General features: G+C 47.5%; 2 protein-coding genes across 7 annotated transcripts in view; one reads left to right on the top strand and one right to left on the bottom strand.

Moving 5' to 3' along the window:
- Positions 1–9714, bottom strand: part of Usp20 (ubiquitin specific peptidase 20) — a 39700-nt gene extending 29986 nt beyond the window's left edge. For 4 of the 6 annotated variants that reach the window (XM_026386479.2, XM_026386484.2, XM_026386485.2 and 1 more), the window contains exon 1: positions 9532–9680. The gene's annotated coding sequence lies outside the window, so the exon portion shown is untranslated. Of the gene's footprint in view, positions 1–9531 lie in introns of all 6 variants that reach the window. The other 2 variants (XM_026386480.2, XM_026386483.2) reach the window with 2 other exon arrangements.
- Positions 9715–9853: 139 nt separating this feature from the next.
- On the top strand, positions 9854–16165 carry C4H9orf78 (chromosome 4 C9orf78 homolog). Its single transcript, XM_026386411.2, has 9 exons — positions 9854–9998; positions 10361–10420; positions 11506–11557; positions 11898–11968; positions 12522–12599; positions 14269–14466; positions 15139–15275; positions 15377–15475; positions 15867–16165. The coding sequence occupies exons 1-9, from the start codon at positions 9916–9918 to the stop codon at positions 15956–15958; spliced, it is 870 nt and encodes a 289-aa protein (XP_026242196.1). The 5' UTR covers positions 9854–9915; the 3' UTR covers positions 15959–16165.
- The last annotated feature ends 2736 nt before the right edge of the window (positions 16166–18901 follow it).

The following is an 18901-nucleotide window of genomic DNA, read 5'->3' as shown; positions in this document are numbered from 1 at the left end:
CAAACTCAGCTGTGGGTCCCCAAGTAAAAAGCTGAATAAAATTTTCTTTTAGTTTTATGTCCGGAAAGTTGGGCTTTGAGATCAGAAAGCACAGCCTCTGAGGCAAAGGTCACGAACTGCAGAGTCAAAATAAATGTTCTGAAGCTCTGGAGATGGACCATCAAGCTTCCCTCCAGAGAGACCCCATAAGTGTGCCTGCCAACTGTGCACGAGGGCTCAACATGGAAAGTCCCCCTACCCAAATAAAAAGTTTAAAGCTTACTAACATTTCAAAAAATTAATGGTTAAAAATTTATGTGAATGGGCTGGGGCTGTAGCTCAGTGGTTGAACACTTGCCTTGCATGCGTGAGGCACTGGGTTTGATCCTCGGCACCACGTAAGGGAATGGATGAATAAAATAAAGATGTGTTCATCCACAACTAAACAAATATTGTGTGAAGAGAAAAGTCTACTAAACTTTGAGTGCTTAATGTCCCACGGGTGGGTGTGAAACCCCAGTAGCACATGTCTGCAGGGGCTACGGTCTCAGTCTCTGAAGGTTACCATTTTCTCTGCCTTAATACCCAGCCAACACTGACCAAGCACTTCCTCAGGGCCAGTGAGCAAACAGGCCAGACATGGGCCCTGCTCTCAAGGGACACAGACCCCTGGATTCCACCCTAGGCTGCCCACAGGCACACACTAGGCAGCCACCTTCTACTGACCCCCTGCCACCATCAGCTGCTTCACACAGTATCCTAGGCATGATTGCAGGTGTTCCAGAAGGCGATGACACAGAGAGCGAGCCCTGATCCACCACCCCACTGTCACTTGCAAGTTTATGACTTTAGAGAAATCACTCAGTCCTCAGTTTCTTCATCCATAAAATGGGGACAATGACAGCAACTAGATCGATGAGAAGATGAAGTAAGCTAATGCACAGGAAGCATTTAGCATAATGACTTCTGACCACACAGACTCTCAGAGTGGCTCAGATTTCCTATTGATCGGCATGGCAGGAATGCTCAGAAGATGTTTACCATTATAGATTGTGTTGCTGGTTGTGTGAGATCAGGACTCTGAGACTGCAGGAATGGAATCACGGGATCAGCAGACTTCACTCGGGGCTCCGCAAGCCTACCAGCCCAGCAAAGAAAACTTGCACGTTGATCAAGTTGGATATGAGCAGTGACTGACAATGTGGTAGCTCTGATTATTGGAGCTACTTTTTAAGATCCAAGCTCACCTCCTGATGTTTGTGTTATGGGCCAAGCTATTCGGGCAATGACCAAACAGACTCCATTTTACCCTGACTCTCCATGTCGAGTAAGAAATGCTTCTCCCATGGGAAAGCCCTGCCTCTGGACCCACCAACAGCTGCCTGCCTTAGTATATCTTGGGCAACACAAAATGGCAATTTTCATGCACTGTACTTGTACAATGTACCCTGAATGCACAGAATGTCAGAGAATGTTTGTTTAGATGTTAGTAACCACTCTTTAAATTGTACTCAACTAGGGTCGTTTTGACCCACTTCCCCTCTGCTGATGATTTTACATCTCGTGATTTTAGATCTCCCGGTTTTTGTTTGTGGTTTTGGATCCTAGCAACAGCCACTTATGGTGAATGTACTACATATTTTACTTGTGGTTTTGAACTGCACAAGGTGTGCTCTAACCCTGGAGGGGGTCCAGGAGTGCAGACCTGCAGTCTGCCCTGGGCCGCCATCTCCTGCTTCAAGATCAATCTACTGCAATCTCACTACAGCACTTTGACATCAAAGAAAAAGCCAGGAAAGGTGACCCCAGGGACTGGAATCAACCTTTGGACAGCTTTCTTGCCCTGAGGGGCCATCACCTCCATCCCTAAGTAGATGTGAGTGTTCCCCCGCCCCAAGCTCATATGAAACAAGGCAGGAATTTTCAGAGGTGAAGTGCTGAGATTATGAGATGTGACCTGATCAGTGGATTAATCCTCGGCTCTGGATCAACTGAGCAGTAACCGTAGGCAGTAGAGTCGCTGGAGGAGGCAGGTCACTGGAGCACACTGCCTTTGGGGTGCATATTTTGTCCTTGGTGAACAGAGCTCTCTTTCTGCTTCCTGACTGTCATGTCCTAAGCTGCTTTCCTTTGCCAGAACTTTCCACCTGATGCTCAGCTTTATCTCGGGCCCACAGCTATGGAGTCAGCTGACCATAGATGGAATCTCTGAAACCAGGAGCCCCAAATAAACTTCTCTTCTTCTAATTGCTCTTGTCAGTTTTTTGGTCACAGCAAAACAAAACTGACAAAAATACCCCAACTCCTCTGTGCACCTCAGCTTCCCTGCGCCTGGATAGTTCACTTTCTCAACAAAGGCTGAAAAACAGTTCCAGACAGAAGACACTACAGAGACAGGACAAACTGGACCGGGGTCAAGGGGCAAATGCTGTTAAGAACTGCGTGGGTTAGAGGTAATTGGTCATAACTCTCCTCGCTTTGTGTCTGTGTACACGACAGGATAGCTCCACATCATACACGACCACAGGAGTGGGACCCACTAGAATAAGTTTTACCTTATGTATGTATACTTTGCCAAAATAAGTTCTACTGTCACGTATAACCGGGAAAAAAAAAAAACACAAAAACAACAGAACAGTATTGGGACAATTGGAAAATGTGAATATGGACTACATATTAGATGACAGCATTTATTACAGACTGAAAGGTATCCCCCCAATCCAAACTCATATGCTGAAGTTCTAACCACCAGTACCCCAGAATGCAATAGCATTTGGAGATCAGGTCTTTAAAGAGGTCATTAAGTTAAAATAAGATCTTTATGTGCACATGGGGGCACTTGTTTCTAATCCCAGTGACTTGGGAGGCTGAGGCAGGAGGATCACAAGTTTGAGGCCACCCTCAGCAACTTAATAAGACCCTGTCCAAAATAAAAATAAAAATAACTGAGGATGGAGCTCAGTGATAAAGTACCTCTTGGGTTCAATTCCTAGGGCCTAAAATTAAAAAAGAATTGGGTAGAGAGCAGTGATGGGAGGGGAGGGGAGAGGAGGGGAAGGGGGGAAAGGAAAGACAGCAGAATAAAACAGACTCTATTATTGCTGAATGTATATACTTGACTGTGTGATCAATGTGATTCTGCAAACTGTACATTCAGAAAAATGAGAAATTATATCCTATCTGATTCAAATGTATGATATGTCAAGATCATTGTACTATCATGTATAACTAATTAAAACAATATATATATATATATATATATATATATATATATATATATATATATATATATATAAATAAGGGCTGGGGGTACAGCTCATGAGATCTTTACTGTAGGCCCTAATCTAATCAGACTGGTATCTTTATGGAGGGAGGAAAAACCTCTACAAAGAGGCACCGGGGTGCATGCACACAGAGGAAGACCAGGTGAGCACAGTGTGATGGTGGCCATCTTCAGACCACAGAGAGAGGCCTTAGAGGAATCCAGACCCATCAACACTTTAATCTTGGGCTTCTAGCCTCCAGAACTGTGAGAAAATAAACCTCTGTTTAGGCCACCCAGGCTCTGGTACTTGGTCATGGCAGCTCTGGGAAGTGCTTACAGTCCTGATCAACATTAAGTTTCTGAGGATGGGGCTGAGAGTGCTTGCCTCGCATGCACAAGGCCCTGGGTTCCATCCCCAGCACCGTGCATAAATAAACCAAGGGTCTCTGATTGAAAAAAAAAAAGGGGGGGGCCAGGAGTGGTGTCACACACCTGAAATCCCAGCAGCTCAGGAGACTGAGGCAGGAGGATCCTGAGGTCAAAGCCAGCCTCAGCAACAGCAAGGTGCTAGGCAACACAGTGAGACCCTGTCACTAAATAAAATAGGGCTGGGGATGTGTCTCAGTGGTCAAATGCCCCTGAGTTCAAGCCCCAATACCCGGCCCTCTCAAAAAATAAGGGCTAAGGGATGTGGCTCAGTGGTTAAGTGACTCTGGGTTCAATCCCTGGTACCAAAAATTAAATTAAATTAAAATAATAAAAGTGGCTGAGGATGAAAATCATTCTCTGGTTATAGAGAATACCTTTATGCTCAGATGATTCCCTGAAGAATTGAAGGGTGAAGCATCCTGAGCTTACTCTTATGTGAATCAGCAATAATAATTATGACAATAAGTCTGTAAATACATGGTTATACTAAGTAAGGCTAAAACATTTAATAGTCGGTGAATCTAGGTAAAGGGGAGATGGGGGTTCAACATATTATTTCTGCAACCTTTCTGTAAGCTTGCTGTTTTTTCAAAATGTAAAGATTTGTAAAAGCCCAGCATGCCAGCACTGCCCTGTAATCGCAGGAATTCAGGAGACTGAGGCAGGAGGATCAGAAGTTTCAGGCCAGACTCAGCAACCTAGTGAGGCCCTGCCTCAGAATAAAAAATGGAAAGGGCTGGGGATGTGGCAGAGCATCCTGGGTTCAATTCCCAGTACTGTAATGAGAGGAAGAAAGAAAGTCTAAAAGATTTCCTTCCTCTCACTGAGGTGGGAGCAGCAACTCACTGAGGATCCTACCTCCCCCAACACCGCCCTCTCAGGAGGGGGCTGAGGCACGGCTCAGAGAGGAAGAACAATTAGCAAGGAAGTGATGGCTGGGAGCCAGCAGCTGCCGCCTTCACTGCCCTCCCTCCTGTGCCTCGGTGCCAATAAATGGGTGCAGGCACTTAAGAAAGGCTAAAGGGGAGGCCAGCCACGCTGCTGAAAGAACCGGATTAGTGTACAGGCCCCCTTCAGAGCCGCTGGGCCCCTGGGCAGCTGGTAGGGCTGCACCTTGCCCTGGTACCCACTATCCCCCATCTCTTGGGGCAGGAGAGTAAGGGGGACGGGCAGGGCTGGGCGGGGCCTCAGCGGCCACCTAGGGAGGGCCCATCATTTTCCCAGAGGCCAACCAGGGAGGAGCTAGTCCCTCAGAGCGGGGAAGATGGCCCTGTGGAGATACCCCTGCAGTCCTCCTAGCCTGGTCCCCACATTGGCCAGTCACAGCCTTGTCCCAGCACCTGTCCCCTCCGCGTAACTCTCCATGAAGCCTTGGCCCCTCAGGACCTGCGCCCTTTCCCTCCCTCCTGGCCGCCTCTCCTTCCCAGCCCCAAACACTGTCTTTCCTTCTGAAGAGTCTTCCACCCTGACTCTGAGGCAGAACCCGCGGCTCCTCCTGCACCGACCAACCCCACTCCCCACATCTTCAGGCCTCCTGCTCTGCCCAGCCTGACCCTCCTTGCCCCTGCCCTGCAGGGCCCCAGTACCGGGTCTGACTCCAACAGCTCCAGGCCCAGAGTTCTCCCACAGTGACCTCAGCGGACCCTCACCACCGTGCTGGGGGCAGCAACGAGGCAAGCTGAATCCATCTCCATCACTCAAGGTGAGGCACCAGGCTGAGAGAGGCCGAGGAAACCCGCTGAGGTCACTCAGCCACTGAGCCGCAGAGGCAGGGTCCAAACTTGGGGCAAAGTGACCTGAAGCCCATGCTCTGAACCACCATTCCACCGTGGCCTAAAGGCCTGGCCAGCCTGGCAAGGGGGGTCTCCACCTCCCAGGTCCAAGCACAGTCTCCCAGGGCCTCTCCAGAGTCATGGTCACAAAGTGCGTCTTCGCTCAGCTCAGTGTCCACAAGTCTAGGACTGTATCTTTGCACAGCTCAAAGCCCGACATGGGTTCCAGGTGAGTCACTAATTGACACAGGTTTGGGGCTATCCCAGGCTGGTAGTCCCTGGGGGTTGTCTGGCTAGGGGAAACTACAGGCCCAGCTCACAGGAAGCCTCCAGCACTGGGGTAGGTGCACTAGTGTAAGCAGAAACTCAGAAATTCAGACCTACAAACCCTTGAGGTAGCTAAGCTACACTCCCAATTATGGGCAATGGAAACGAAGAGCCAGGAAGATCTTGACTTCTGGGATTTGAAATGAGATTCTCTTTATTCAGGTGGTGAGATCTGCACCCTGTTTCTGCCAAGCCATCTCGAGATTTTTTTTTTTTTTTTTTAAGAGAGAGAGAGAGAGAGAGAGAGAGAGAATTTTTAATATTTATTTTTTAGTTATTGGCGGACACAACATCTTTGTATGTGGTGCTGAGGATCGAACCGGGGCCGCAACATGCTACCGCTTGAGCCACATCCCCAGCCCCCCATCTCGAGATTTAAAGGGATTGAGGAAGCATTCATCATCCTTTGGGCCTAACATAGGCAAGGCAGGCGTTCTACCGCCGGGTGTGCTGCCCCGCTACATCTCTCCCGCCCCCACCCCCCACTGGAGATTGGCCAAGGGGCACTCCACCTCTAAGCTACATCCTCAACTCTTTTTTTATTTTATTTATATTTTTTTAAAAAATTGAGACAGGGTCTCACTAAATTGCCCAGATTGGCCTTGAATTTGTGATCCTCCTGCCTCAGCCTCCAGAGTAGCTTGAATGACAGGCATGGGCCACCAAGCTTGGCCTGCATCCTCCTCTTAGGATGGGACTGTACTCCATAAAATCCCTGTTGGCTGGCTGTCCAAACTCGCTCGGAGCCCAGTCATTGACAATAAAATCACCCTTTTCCCAGAAGGTGACTCTGGTTGTTTTAGTCCTAACAATAAATGAAAATTGGCTTCCCTGAAATTTCTACATACACATTCATTTCTGTTCACAGCAAAGAGAACTGTCACAATTCTGTCTTTAAGCATCTGTTGTCAACTTTCAAATTTTCTCCAAGTGCCCTCTTTTCATGCTAATGTGAACCAGCTGTGTTTGATTTAGTGTATTACCTGCCAACTTGAAAAACTAAGAAAGGCTTGATTCTTCCACCGCCATTATACAACCTGAGCTTAGAACGTAAGCCTTAAGCCGGTGCTGGGGATGTGGCTCAGTGGTAGAGAGCTTGCCTAGCATGTGTGAGGCACTGGGTTCAATTCTCAGCACTGCATAAAAATAAAGCAATAAAAAACAAAGGTATTGTGTCCATCTACAACTAAAAAATTAAATTAAAAAAAAAACCCTAAAGCCACAAAACATCTGAAGGTCAGAGGCTCATGCCAGAGGTCTCAGAGCTAGTATAAGGCAAAGCAGGTTCTCTAAGGAGGAAGCAGACTCCCAGCAGGGAAGGCTCCTCCAGACTCACAAGCCAGCTGAAGTGGGACTCGAACCTGGGGCCTGTAGCTCAGTTCACTGCATCCTGGCACATTGCCAACTAGAGCATGAACCAGATTACAATAATTTAAATCTTCCACTTGGTCCCCTCCATGGCTGATTTCTTTGCAGTTTTCCATTTTTTCCTCTTTTCCAAAGTATTTACTACCTAACACACTTACATACTTTATTTACTAAGTTATCAGAATAAAAAATTCCACTACAATTGGGATCTTATGTCTCTTTTGCTCACTGATGTATTTTAAGCAGTGTCTGACTCACGTAGTAAATGCTCAGTAAATATCCCTTTTTCTTTACTTTTTTTTCCTTCAAACTGGGAATTGAACCCATGGGTGCTCTACCACTGAGCTATGGCCCTGTCCTTTTTAATTTTTTTTTTTTAAGACAGGAGCTAAGTTGCTGAACTGGCCTTGAATTTGTAATTCTTTTGCCTCAGCCTCCCAAGTAGCTGGAGTTCACAGGCATGCTCCACAGTAAATATCTCCTGAATAAATAAATTGGTCCAACAAGCATTTATTAAATACCTACTATGGCTGAGCTATGAACTGTATCACTCTACTGGATCCCAATCCATCCAGACATCATGTTCCCTGAACCATGTCACGATTTCATCTATTGCTACGAAAAGCTAGTGAACCAATCAAAACCCAGGCTTTTTGAACAACCAAACTCCCAAATAAAATTAAAACACAAGAGAACCTAAATTTCCTGGAGGCCCCTTCTGAGAAGCAGTCTCATTCCTCAAACCGGCCTGACAAGACAGAGGGACTGCAGTCCCTCAGTCCTGCCACCCACTGTCAGACTGATAACTGCCACTTTTGGGCATTACTCTTTTGTGGTGCTGGGGTTGGAACCCAGGGCCTCATGCATACTAGGCAAGTGCTCTTCTACTGAGCCACACCCCAGCTTCTAAATGGTATCCAGTACCCCCAGATGGGAGGGGGGCTAAGCAGGCAAACAAAGCCACCTCTAAAAGTGTGAGAGCTGAAGACCCTGAGTTCCTGGCTTCCTGCAGCAATTCCCAAGGAGCCTCTCCTTCTGTTGACAAGGACAGGGTGTCCAGTGAGTGCCAGGTACATCTGGGTTTGGCTGAACCAGAATGCAGAGGGCAAGGGGCTGGGGATGTGGCTCAAGCAGTAGCGCGCTCGCCTGGCATGCGTGCGGCCCGGGTTCGATCCTCAGCACCACATACCAACAAAGATGTTGTGTCCGCCGAGAACTAAAAAAAAAAATAAATATTAAAAAAAAATTCTCTCTCTCTCTCTCTCTCCTCTCTCACTCTCTCTAAAAAAAAAAAAAAAAAAAAAAAAAAAAAACAGAATGCAGAGGGCAAGACTTAAGACTTTTGATGTATGGCTTTCGACTGAAGCCAAAAGGCTGTTTCAAGAAGCCCTGAATCTTATTTGTCCCAGTCCAAGAAAGAGAACAACAATCTCAGAGAAGACTGATCCAGAGAAAAGTAAGGAATTCCAGAAATGTTGCCCTGCTTTAGAATGATCTTCCAGAAAAAAAGAGGCTCCATCAGCCCCTCCCACAGCCAATGGGAGCCGCAGCAGCTGCAGCCGTAGACACCCACAGAAGCCAACTGTGCCAGGTACTGCACAACCCCTGGAGCAGATCGACACCTGCACTGACCCCTGCTCCACCTTCAGGCTGTGCACCCTCGTTCATGAAGTAGAAAACAACTGAACCTGCTTCCCAGGACTGCTGGGAGAAATCAAGGAGGTAAGACTTCGCCAGTGCCTGCCCCAGTAAGCACTAACAATCGAGTCTTCTTTCAAAGGAGAATAGAGAGGAGAGGAGAAAAACTATTACTAAGGGGTTCCTAAAGTCCCATGAGCATTTTTTTGCATTTTTCTATTTCCTAAGCATTTGCTGACACCCGTTTTCATATAAACTTTATCCTCACAGCATCTGCGGGGTGGAAGGTGTGGAGGGCAGAGCGCCTGTCCTCCTGGCAGGAGGAAGACAAGGCCTGTGTCAGGTAGGAAGGAGGCCAGCAAGCGCCCGAGGAAGAGCGCCCTGGTCTCCAACCCTCCGAGTGGCTGTCAGCCGAGGCGAGGCATCTCTCGGGGAGAGGCGGCCTCAGGCAGTGGGCGCTGCGACTGAAATTCACCACCGTGGGAGAGTGGTCATCTTTTGTCCCTAAAGGGGAAAAAATGCACGTCAGGGCCCAAAGCCGGGGGAAATAAAAGTCAGCGCCTCAGGACGCCACGCGCACGCTTTCAGCGCTGGGTCAGGCCTCAGCAGAAGCCAGAGACCAGGGCGGCCCCCGTCTGGAGGAAGCCACGGGCCCTCGGGGGCTCGATGCGCGGCGCCCGGGAGGCCCCCCAGGCGCCGGCCGGAGGCGGGGAGAGGGGCGGCGGCGACCAGGGCATCCCGGGCTCCGCTCACCTGGCTGGGCGTTCCGCGCATCTAGCAGCGCCAGGCCCCAAGGCCCAGAGAGGGACTGGGGGTCTTCCCTGCTCGGAGAGGCCCAGCCCCCGAAGCAGCCGGCGGCGGCCCGGAACTCACCTGCCGTCGCCACCGCGCCGCCGCCGCCTGTCAGTCAAGCGCGCCCTCAGCAGCGCCGCTCCGGGCCGTGGGGCCAGGCAGAACTCGCCCCGCCTCCCCCACCTCGGCCGCCCAATCGGAAGAGGACGACGCCACGTTGGGGGCGGGCCCCGGGGCGGGGCGCCCAGGGGGCGTGATCGGCGCTCTGACAGCAACGCCGCGCGCCGGAAGCGGCCCGGAACTTGGCGCGGCGGCGCGGCTGCCGGACCCGGGGCCGGTTCCACCATGCCGGTCACCGGGAAGATGTTTCGCCGGCGCCGGGCCGACTCTGAGTCGGAGGAAGATGAGCAGGATTCGGAGGAGGTTCGGTGCGTTTGGGGCGGGGCTTCCACCGACCTAGAAAAGAGAAACTGGCACGGGAGACTGACCGCTGACCGGGCGCTTCCTAGACTGAGTTAACTGTGAGCTGGGGCTGTTGTTCCTTCTGGACAAAGAAATTGAGGCTCCTGGGTATGAGGCCGTCGCCCCAGGCCGCACAGATGGGGGTGGTGCCCCGGGATATGCCTGGATCTGACTCCCAGGGGTCCGAGGCGCAGGGTCACCCTCTTGACCACTGTGCGGCGGCTCTGCTTGGGGTCAGGGTGCCCTCCAAGCAGCCTGTTGGCTCTGGGTTCCACGGATGATCTCTCAGCTTGGGCATTGCTTTTTTTTTTTTTTTTTTTTTTTCCAGGCTAAAACTGGAAGAGACCCGAGAAGTGCAGAACTTGAGAAAAAGGCCTAATGGGGTGAGGTGGGTACCACGGGGACAGCCGGGTGCTTGGCCGGTGGTAAAGACAGACACGCCCCTGCCTGAGTTGTCATCCAGACATTTCAGAAATGGCTCTTATTAACACATCGTACACCTTCTGCTGCTTGGAGAGGGGACCAATGTTGCTTGTAGACGCTTAACCACATGTCCAGAGAACAGTGGTCTCTGGGAACGCTCCAGAGGTACAGAAACAGGTCATGAACTTGCACTTTAATTCACCCGATTAATTTTGTGAAATACACATTGATTATTAAGAGTTTAGGAAATTTGGAAAAATATAGTCCAAATAAAGAGTACCTTCCAGTGACTGGGGAGGTTGAGGCAGGAGGATCACAAGCTCAAAGTCAGTCTCAGCAACTTGGTTAAACCCTCAGCAGCTTAGGGAGGCTCTATCTCAAAAAATATAAAGAATTGGGGATGTTGCGTATAGATTAAAAACACTTGGCTTCAATCCCCAGCACCAAAAGATAGATAAATAATGTTTATGCTTGCTCTCTGCACTCATAATTTGCTGATCCAGAAGTAACTAAGGTTAACATTTAAGGTTCTTTCCGGTCTGTTTCCTCTTTCTCTTTTGTGAAGATTTTCAGCAATGTGATATACATACTTTTTCTCTTGCTTTTTTCAACTCATTACAACATTGTGGGCATTCACTCATATTGTGGAATACTTTTCAGAAAATGGCTGTATAATATTCCAACAGAACTATGCGCTGTAATTTATTAACAAATCTATGTAGGTCATTTGTAAATTTTCACCATTGAAGATGGCTGAAGCAGATATTCTCTTGCATTTGTCTTTTTTTACTGCACTTTCCTTGATGACAAAATCTTAGAAATGAGATTTTCAGGCCAAGACATGATGAATGGTTTTATAGGAAAGTGTACTACTTCCCCCTCGCCCTCAGCATCCACAGTAAGCCATTTCATTTTAATTTAATTGTGGGACTTTCCACCTGGCTTTCTTTTCTATCCCTCGGATCTTGCCCTTTATACTTATATTGCATCCTACAAATTTCTGACTGTTCCTCCTTATTGCTGAATTGTGATTTCTTTTGTTTTGCACAGTGCTGCTGCCCTGCTGGTGGGAGAGAAGGTACAAGAAGAGACCACACTAGTGGTAAGTTATGGGGTCCTCTCAGTGGCTTCTCTTTTGTAGGGGACTGTTCTTAAAACCAGTGATGACTGCTGGACATGGTGATGCACGCCTGTAATCCCAGCCACTTGGAGGATGAGGCAGGAGGATCACAAGTTTGGGGTCAGCCTCAGCAACTTAGTGAGGCTCTAAGCAACTTAGCAAGACCTTTATTCAAAAAATAAAAAGGCTTAGGGATGTAGCTCTGTGATTAAGCACCCCTGGGTTCAATCCCTGGTGTTTTAGAAAAAAAAAATAATGATGATGATGGTGATCGCCATGCTCTTGCTGTGGTGCTCCCTCTAACTGTGCTTGCTCTCTGCAGGATGATCCCTTTCAGATGAAGACAGGTGGTATGGTGGACATGAAGAAACTGAAGGAAAGGGGGAAAGATAAGTAAGTGGAGGGTAGACAGATGCAGATTCATGCCAGCCTCTGCCTCAGGCCAAGCACCTTCAGAGAAGGGTTGGAGGGTGGTCTGCAGTAGTACTTTTCATGAAACATCTAGAAGTATCCTTTGTGCTTTTCAAAGGGCATGTTATTTAAAAACAAAAGAAGGGCACTTGCCTAGCATGCTCAGGCCCTAGGTTTGGTCCCCACCAACCCCTGCCCCCAACTCAAAAGAAACAAAACTTTAAAACTTAGCTCAGAGCCAAGTAGGTAGACTCCCTTTGTAAAAGTGCTTTGTTCATTACCTTTCAAACACGAAACCATTCTAAAAATAATATATTCAAATATTACAAAGCTTAAATTTCCCAGAGGTATCACCAGAAGCCAACAGATAGTTGGCATTAATTTTAGTTTGTATATCATACATACCATGTCATGTTTTTTGCCCAGCCATAAACAGAATATTGTGCTTTCTGTTGTGTCCTTGTTTCATTCTTATATCATACAAGCTGGCCACACTGAATGGTAACTTGGAGTCTTTGCCTCACTGCTCTTTCAGAATCAGTGAAGAGGAGGACCTTCATCTGGGGACATCATTTTCTGCAGAAACCAACCGGAGGGATGAAGATGCAGACATGTAGGTGCCAGTCTGTTTGGCTGTGAGCACCTGGAGCTGGGCTGAAGTCAGACAAGTCTAAGATGATACTTAGTCACATTTGACATTTCTAGAGTTCTCTAGAAGACACCAAAGTTGACCTCTCTCTCCCTGCCTCTCAGGCTTCAGAACTTTGAAAACCTCTTAAAAAGCTGGGCATGGTGGCATGCGCCTGTAATCCTAGAGACTTGGGAGACTGAGGAGGGAGGATCCTAAGTTTGTGGCCAGCCTCACTGTATCTCAAAAAAAAAAAAAAAAAAAAATGCAAAAAGGGCTGGGAACGTGGCTCAGTGGTTAAGTGCCTCTGGGTTCAATCCTGGTAGAAAGAAAGAAAGAAAGGAAGGGAGCTGGGGTTGTAGGTCAATGGTAGAGCACTTGCCTTACACGTGGAAGGTACTGGGTTCCATCCTCAGCACCGCATAAAAATAAAATAAAGGTATTAAGTCCATCTACAACTAAATATATTTTTATTTTATTTTATTTTTTTTAAAGAGAGAATTTCAATATTTTTATTTATTTATTTTTTTTAGTTATAGGCGGACACAACATCTTTGTTTGTATGTGGTGCTGAGGATCAAACCCAGGCTGCACGCATGCCAAGCGAGCGCACTACCGCTTGAGCCACATCCCCAGCCCTAAATATATTTTTTAAAAAAAGAAATAAAAAAGAAGGAAGGAAGAAAACGTTTTAAAAGTTCTTTAAAGGGTGGTTCTTGGGATTTTAGATTCCTTGACTAGTGATATTTCCCCAAAATATTACAGGAATAAGCATGAACTTACCCATATTCTTTTGCTAAATCCTTTTAAAAACAAATACCACCTCTAATCCCAGCAATAGGCTGAGGCTGGAGGATGTCCAGTTCAAGACCAGACTGGGCAACTTAGTGGGATTCTGTCTCAAAATTAAAAAAAAAATTTAAGGTGGGACTGAGGCTGTAGCTCAATGGTAGAATTCCCCTGGATTCACTCCCCAGTGTCCAAAAAAACCCCAAAATAACTACATATTGTGCTTTCTGTTGTGTCCTTGTTTCATTTTATATCATACAAGTTGGCCATACTGAATGGTGACTTGGAGTCTCTGCCTCACTGCTCTTTCTTTCAGGATCAACAGTTGGCATTAATTTTAGTTTGTATATCATACATACCATGTCATGTTTTTTGCCTAACCATACACAGAATATTGTGCTTTTTGTCTTCAAAGAAGCTTAACATCAGTAGATTGGTAAGACATGATATAGGTTGGTACTTTAAGTTGAAATTTTCTTTTTTTGGGGGGGGTACCAGGAATTGAACTCAGGGGCACTTGGCCACTGAGCCCCATCCCAGTCCTATTTTGTGTTTTATTAGAGACAGGCTCTCACTGAGTTGTTAAGCACCTCACTGTTGATGAGGCTGGCTTTGAACTCTCGATCCTCCTGCTTTAGCCTCCCAAGCCACTGGGATTACAGGTGTGCACCACTGTGCCCAGTTTAAATTGAAATTTTCTAACTTGAAAAATCACAAGTTATTTTTTTCTCAGTTCTCCAGGAACTGAAGAGTATTTCCTCGTGGACCATCATGGATCTGTGGGCCAGTGTTGGGGACTCCTAATTTAGAAGATGTCCAACACAAGCTCTTGCCCTCTCTGATGCCTGTGGGTTTCTCTTTTCAGGATGAAGTACATTGAGACAGAGCTAAAGAAGAGGAAAGGGATTGTGGAACACGAGGAACAGAAAATCAAGCCAAAGAACGCAGAGGACTGTCTATATGAACTTCCTGAAAACATCCGTGTCTCCTCTGCAAAGAAGACTGAGGAGATGCTTTCCAACCAGATGCTGAGTGGCATCCCCGAGGTGGACCTGGGCATCGAGTGCGTGTTAGACCCTTCTTGTCTCTCCCTGCCCTGGGCACTCGGGAGAGCTGTTTGCCAGTTAAAAGTTGTGGGGACCATTTTTTCCTTGTGACCTTGGAAACCCACAAGCATAAATTCCATTCTCTCTGGAAGGCTGTTGCAGGAGTTTTCTGGAGGCTTGGTCAGAGTGGTCAGAGAGACCTGAGGGCCTGACAGCTGAGAGCACAAGTGCTTCCTCGCCTCCTGCTCCCAGCTTGGGCTTTTACGCTGGGTTCTCCAGCAAGAGCTGTTAAAGGCTCCCCCAGGCTCCCCGATGATCCTCCTTTCACTTTAACTACAAAATACCTGCTTAGAGGGGGAGTATCACAAAAGAAATACAATGACCCACACCCTCACTGGGGAGAGTGCACAGGAGACCTTGGGTTCTCACCTCTTTCCTGGCCTTGCTGGCTTTGAACTATAGGCTTGATTTCCTGTTGATCAGAAGAGAGGAACAGCTCCTGATCTCCCATGACTACAAATGGTCCACAAGAACGTGACTGTAAAGGCGCTTGGTGAACTGTAGAGAGCCCTGCCTAGGACAGACCATTTCCCCACACAGGGGTGGGCTGCCAGCCTCGCCAGTGAATTCCACCTGCATACCAGAGGGGCTGTGATCTAACATGGGCTCTGATTCCTCTCTCCCCATAGTGCAAAAATAAAAAATATCATTTCCACGGAGGATGCCAAAGCTCGCCTGCTGGCAGAGCAGCAGAACAAGAAGAAAGATAGTGAGACATCCTTCGTGCCCACGAACATGGCTGTGAATTACGTGCAACACAACCGATGTAAGCGCTCTGGCAAGCAGCCCTGCGGTCCCCCACGTTGGGCTAGGTGCCCAGGAGCCCCGCAGTCTGTCTGACGTGTACTCTGCTCTCTTGTGGTCCAGTTTATCATGAGGAGCTCAATGCTCCCATCCGGAGAAACAAAGAGGAGCCCAAAGCCCGGCCATTGCGAGTGGGTGACACAGAGAAGCCAGAGCCTGAGCGTGAGTACAGCTGAGGCCCCGGTTCCCAGGAGGCCTGTGCAGACCAGGGCAGGCGGGGGAGGGCGGAGCTCTGGCTTTGGGTCAGGGCATCCTGGTTCTCATCCATGCTCTGGCCCATCCCTTTCCAAGCCTCAGCATCTTCATTTATACGATGGGGATGGTAACAGAACTCACCTCTTGGGGCTGTTCTAAGGATTCACTCTATGACCAAGTACAGGAGAGACAAGCTGGGAAAGTTCTGACAGCAAAAATAAAACATACTCACCCCAGGCCCTCCCATGCTGTATGCACTGGCCTAGCCACAGGGAACCAGATGGTGTGGCCCTGGCCTGTGAGCAGCAGGGTCTCGTGGTGGGTTCCAGTGTGGCAGACTGTCTCCTCTTCTCCTCAGGGTCCCCTCCTAACCGCAAACGTCCCGCTAATGAGAAGGCCACTGATGACTACCACTATGAGAAGTTCAAGAAGATGAACAGGCGGTACTGAGGCGTCGTGGAGGGGGTGGCTAGCACACGCGGCCTAACCCGCCCTGCTGCAGAAGGCCTGGGCTGTCCCTGCTGGGCAGGCTTGGTACCGCTGCTTCCTGCTGGCTTTCAAGCACTGAATTTGTGACTTTTTGAAACAAAACTGGGTAGTTTTCCTATTTGGGGGCAAACTGTTCCTATGAGCATCATTAAATCTTGTTTGTAAATATGTTGACTTTCTCTTTTTTTAAAAAAAATATATTTTTTAGTTGTTGACAGACCTTTATTTCATTTATTTATATGCGGTGCTGAGAATCGAACCCAGTGCCTCACACATCTAGGCAAGTGTGCTACTGCTGAGCCCCCCGCCCAGCCCCCTGACTTCTCTTAGTGCTGTTCTGAGTCGGAGGGCATAGCCGTGTGTTGCTCGTGGTGGGATGACATCCTTCATACTGTGCTTCCAAGAGCACACATGATCAGGTCTTCTGCTTTTGTGCATTTGGAATAGGGTTTGAGTCTGCATCCTTTTTTGCTTTAGTAGGTCCAGCAGACAGCAGAAAACATGGGATGGGATCAGAGATATTAGTATTTCTGACTTACACAAAGTTACCTGTTTCTCTTCATTAAAAAAGAAAAACTGAGGGGCTGGGATGTGGCTCAAGTGGTAGCGCACTCACCTAATATGCGTGAGACACTGGGTTCAATTCTCAGCACCACGTAAAAATAAAATAAAGATATTGTGTCCACCTAAAAATAAAAAATAAAAAAATATTTAAAAAAAAAGAAAAATTGATTTGGGTGCAGTTGCACACACCTGTAATTCCAGTGACTTGGGAGACTGAGGCAGGCGGATCCATTACAAGTTCAAAGCCAGCCTCAGCAACTTAACACGGCACTAACCAACTTAGTGAGACCCTCTCTCTAAATGAAAAAAAGAAAAAGAAAAATTAAGCTGAGACAGTGGTGCACATCTATAATTCCAGCTACTATGGAGGCTGAGGCAGGAGGATTGCAGGTTTGAGACCAGCCTGGGCAACTTAGACCTTCAGGGGGCTGAGTATCTTCATGATGTCCACTGTCAGCAGGTTGACTGACACCTGGGTAGGCCACACCCAAGGGCACAGTAAGAGAAGGGGACACACAAGGCACTTCCATGGAAGATTCTATCCTAAACAGGGCAAGGGGTTATATTACAAAGGAACAGTGAGCTGTAGCAAGACATACCCATGCAGGAGACACTGACCCTCGAACCCAAGAAGGGTGGGGAAAACTCTGTCACATTTCTGTGACTGAGCACCTCAGCACCCAGCCGGGGAGTGTGACTCAGTCATGTGTAAGGTTGGTCTCCCACATAGACACTGTTTCAAAAAAATAAAATGGGGTAGAGATATAGTTCAGTGGTGTGCTCCTAGGTTGTATCACTAATACCACTAAAAAAGAAAAACTGCATTTCTTATCACTTTTAAAACAGTGATGGAATTGAAAATGAAACCTGTGGGAAGCCAACCTTATGGGTGACTGAGTTACATTCCCCAGCTGGGTGCTGAGGCCCTCAGTCACAGAAATGGGTGTGTCTTGCTACAGCCCCATGGGTGCAGCTATGCTCACCTGTTGCTTTGTAATATAACCCCTTGCCCTGTTTAGGATAGAATCTTCCATGGAAGTGCCTGGTGTGTGTCCCCTTCTCTTACTGTGCCCTTGGGTGTGGCCTACCCAGGTGTCAGTCAACCTGCTGACAGTGGACATCATGAAGATAGACTCAGCCCCCTGAAACCTGACCCCTTGCCTCATTTGAATAGCTTCTCCTCAATAAAAGGGGTCAGCGCGTGCTCTCGCTCTCTCTCTTTCTGCAGACCCTTAAGGTCAGAGGAGCCGTCACAGCGACCCCAAAGAAAAAGGTATTTGTGTCTCTTGTGTGGTTATTTCGTGCAGCCCAGTTAGCCCAGTTTAACTAGAGTGACCCCTGAGCCTCTTAGTTGCGAGAGCAGAAACCTGGCAGAAACCCACCTTATTGTTTGTATTATATTTCTTTACATTAACATCAGATAATGTTTTCAAAGCCTGGGGTGGAGTAACTCAAATGTAAAACTGAATTACTAAGATAGATTTTTCTCCTTTAATTCAAAAGACATGGACATACCCCAGCCTGTCAAATACCTTCCCAAACTTGCTGCTATTTTCCCTGAGGCATTGACACAGGCACCACAACAGGGAAGGAGCAGTCTGTTGACTCCTGAGCTGATGTAGGGTGGGTGCTGTGGCTACAGGAATTTGGCTCCGAGGTCAGATCTGAGCCCTGCTCCTGGTTAATTGTGTCCTTGGACAAATCCCTTTCCCTCTAAATCTGTTTTCTCATCTATAAAGTGGAGAATACCCAGCTCTAGTAGCATGCAAGGTCAGAGGCAGGAACCACATGTGCCTCATTTTTTTTTTTCATTTTTTCCCCTGGTATGCGTGCTGCCCAGTTCGATCCTCAGCACCACATACAAAGATGTTGTGTCCGCCGAAAACTAAAAAATAATATTAAAATTCTCTCTGTCTCTCTCTCTTTAAAAAAAAAAAAAAAGAATATGTGTCTTTCAAAAAAAAAAAGAGTCAGACATTACAACTAAATGTGGTGTGCAAGAAAGAATTAAGTAAAAGTAAGGGAATGTGAATAAACTACAGACTTTAGTTAATCTATCGAGTGGTTCATTAATTGTAACAAATGTAGCATATAAGATTTTAATAATATAAGATTTTGGGCTGGGGATGTGGCTCAAGCGGTAGCGCGCTCGCCTGGCATGCGCGGTCCCGGGTTCGATCCTCAGCACCACATACAAATAAAATAAAGATGATGTGTCCACCGAAAACTAAAAAATAAATATTAAAAAAACCTTTCTCTCTCTCTCTCTCTCTCTCAAAAAAAAAAAAAAGATTTTAATAATGGATGGGCTGGGGTCCTAGCTTAATGGAAGAGCGCTTG

This window comes from Urocitellus parryii, chromosome 4, assembly GCF_045843805.1.
Source record: "Urocitellus parryii isolate mUroPar1 chromosome 4, mUroPar1.hap1, whole genome shotgun sequence".
Lineage (NCBI taxonomy): Eukaryota > Metazoa > Chordata > Mammalia > Rodentia > Sciuridae > Urocitellus > Urocitellus parryii.
Note: the sequence above shows the minus strand (reverse complement) of the source record. Positions and strands in the feature narration are given on the sequence as shown.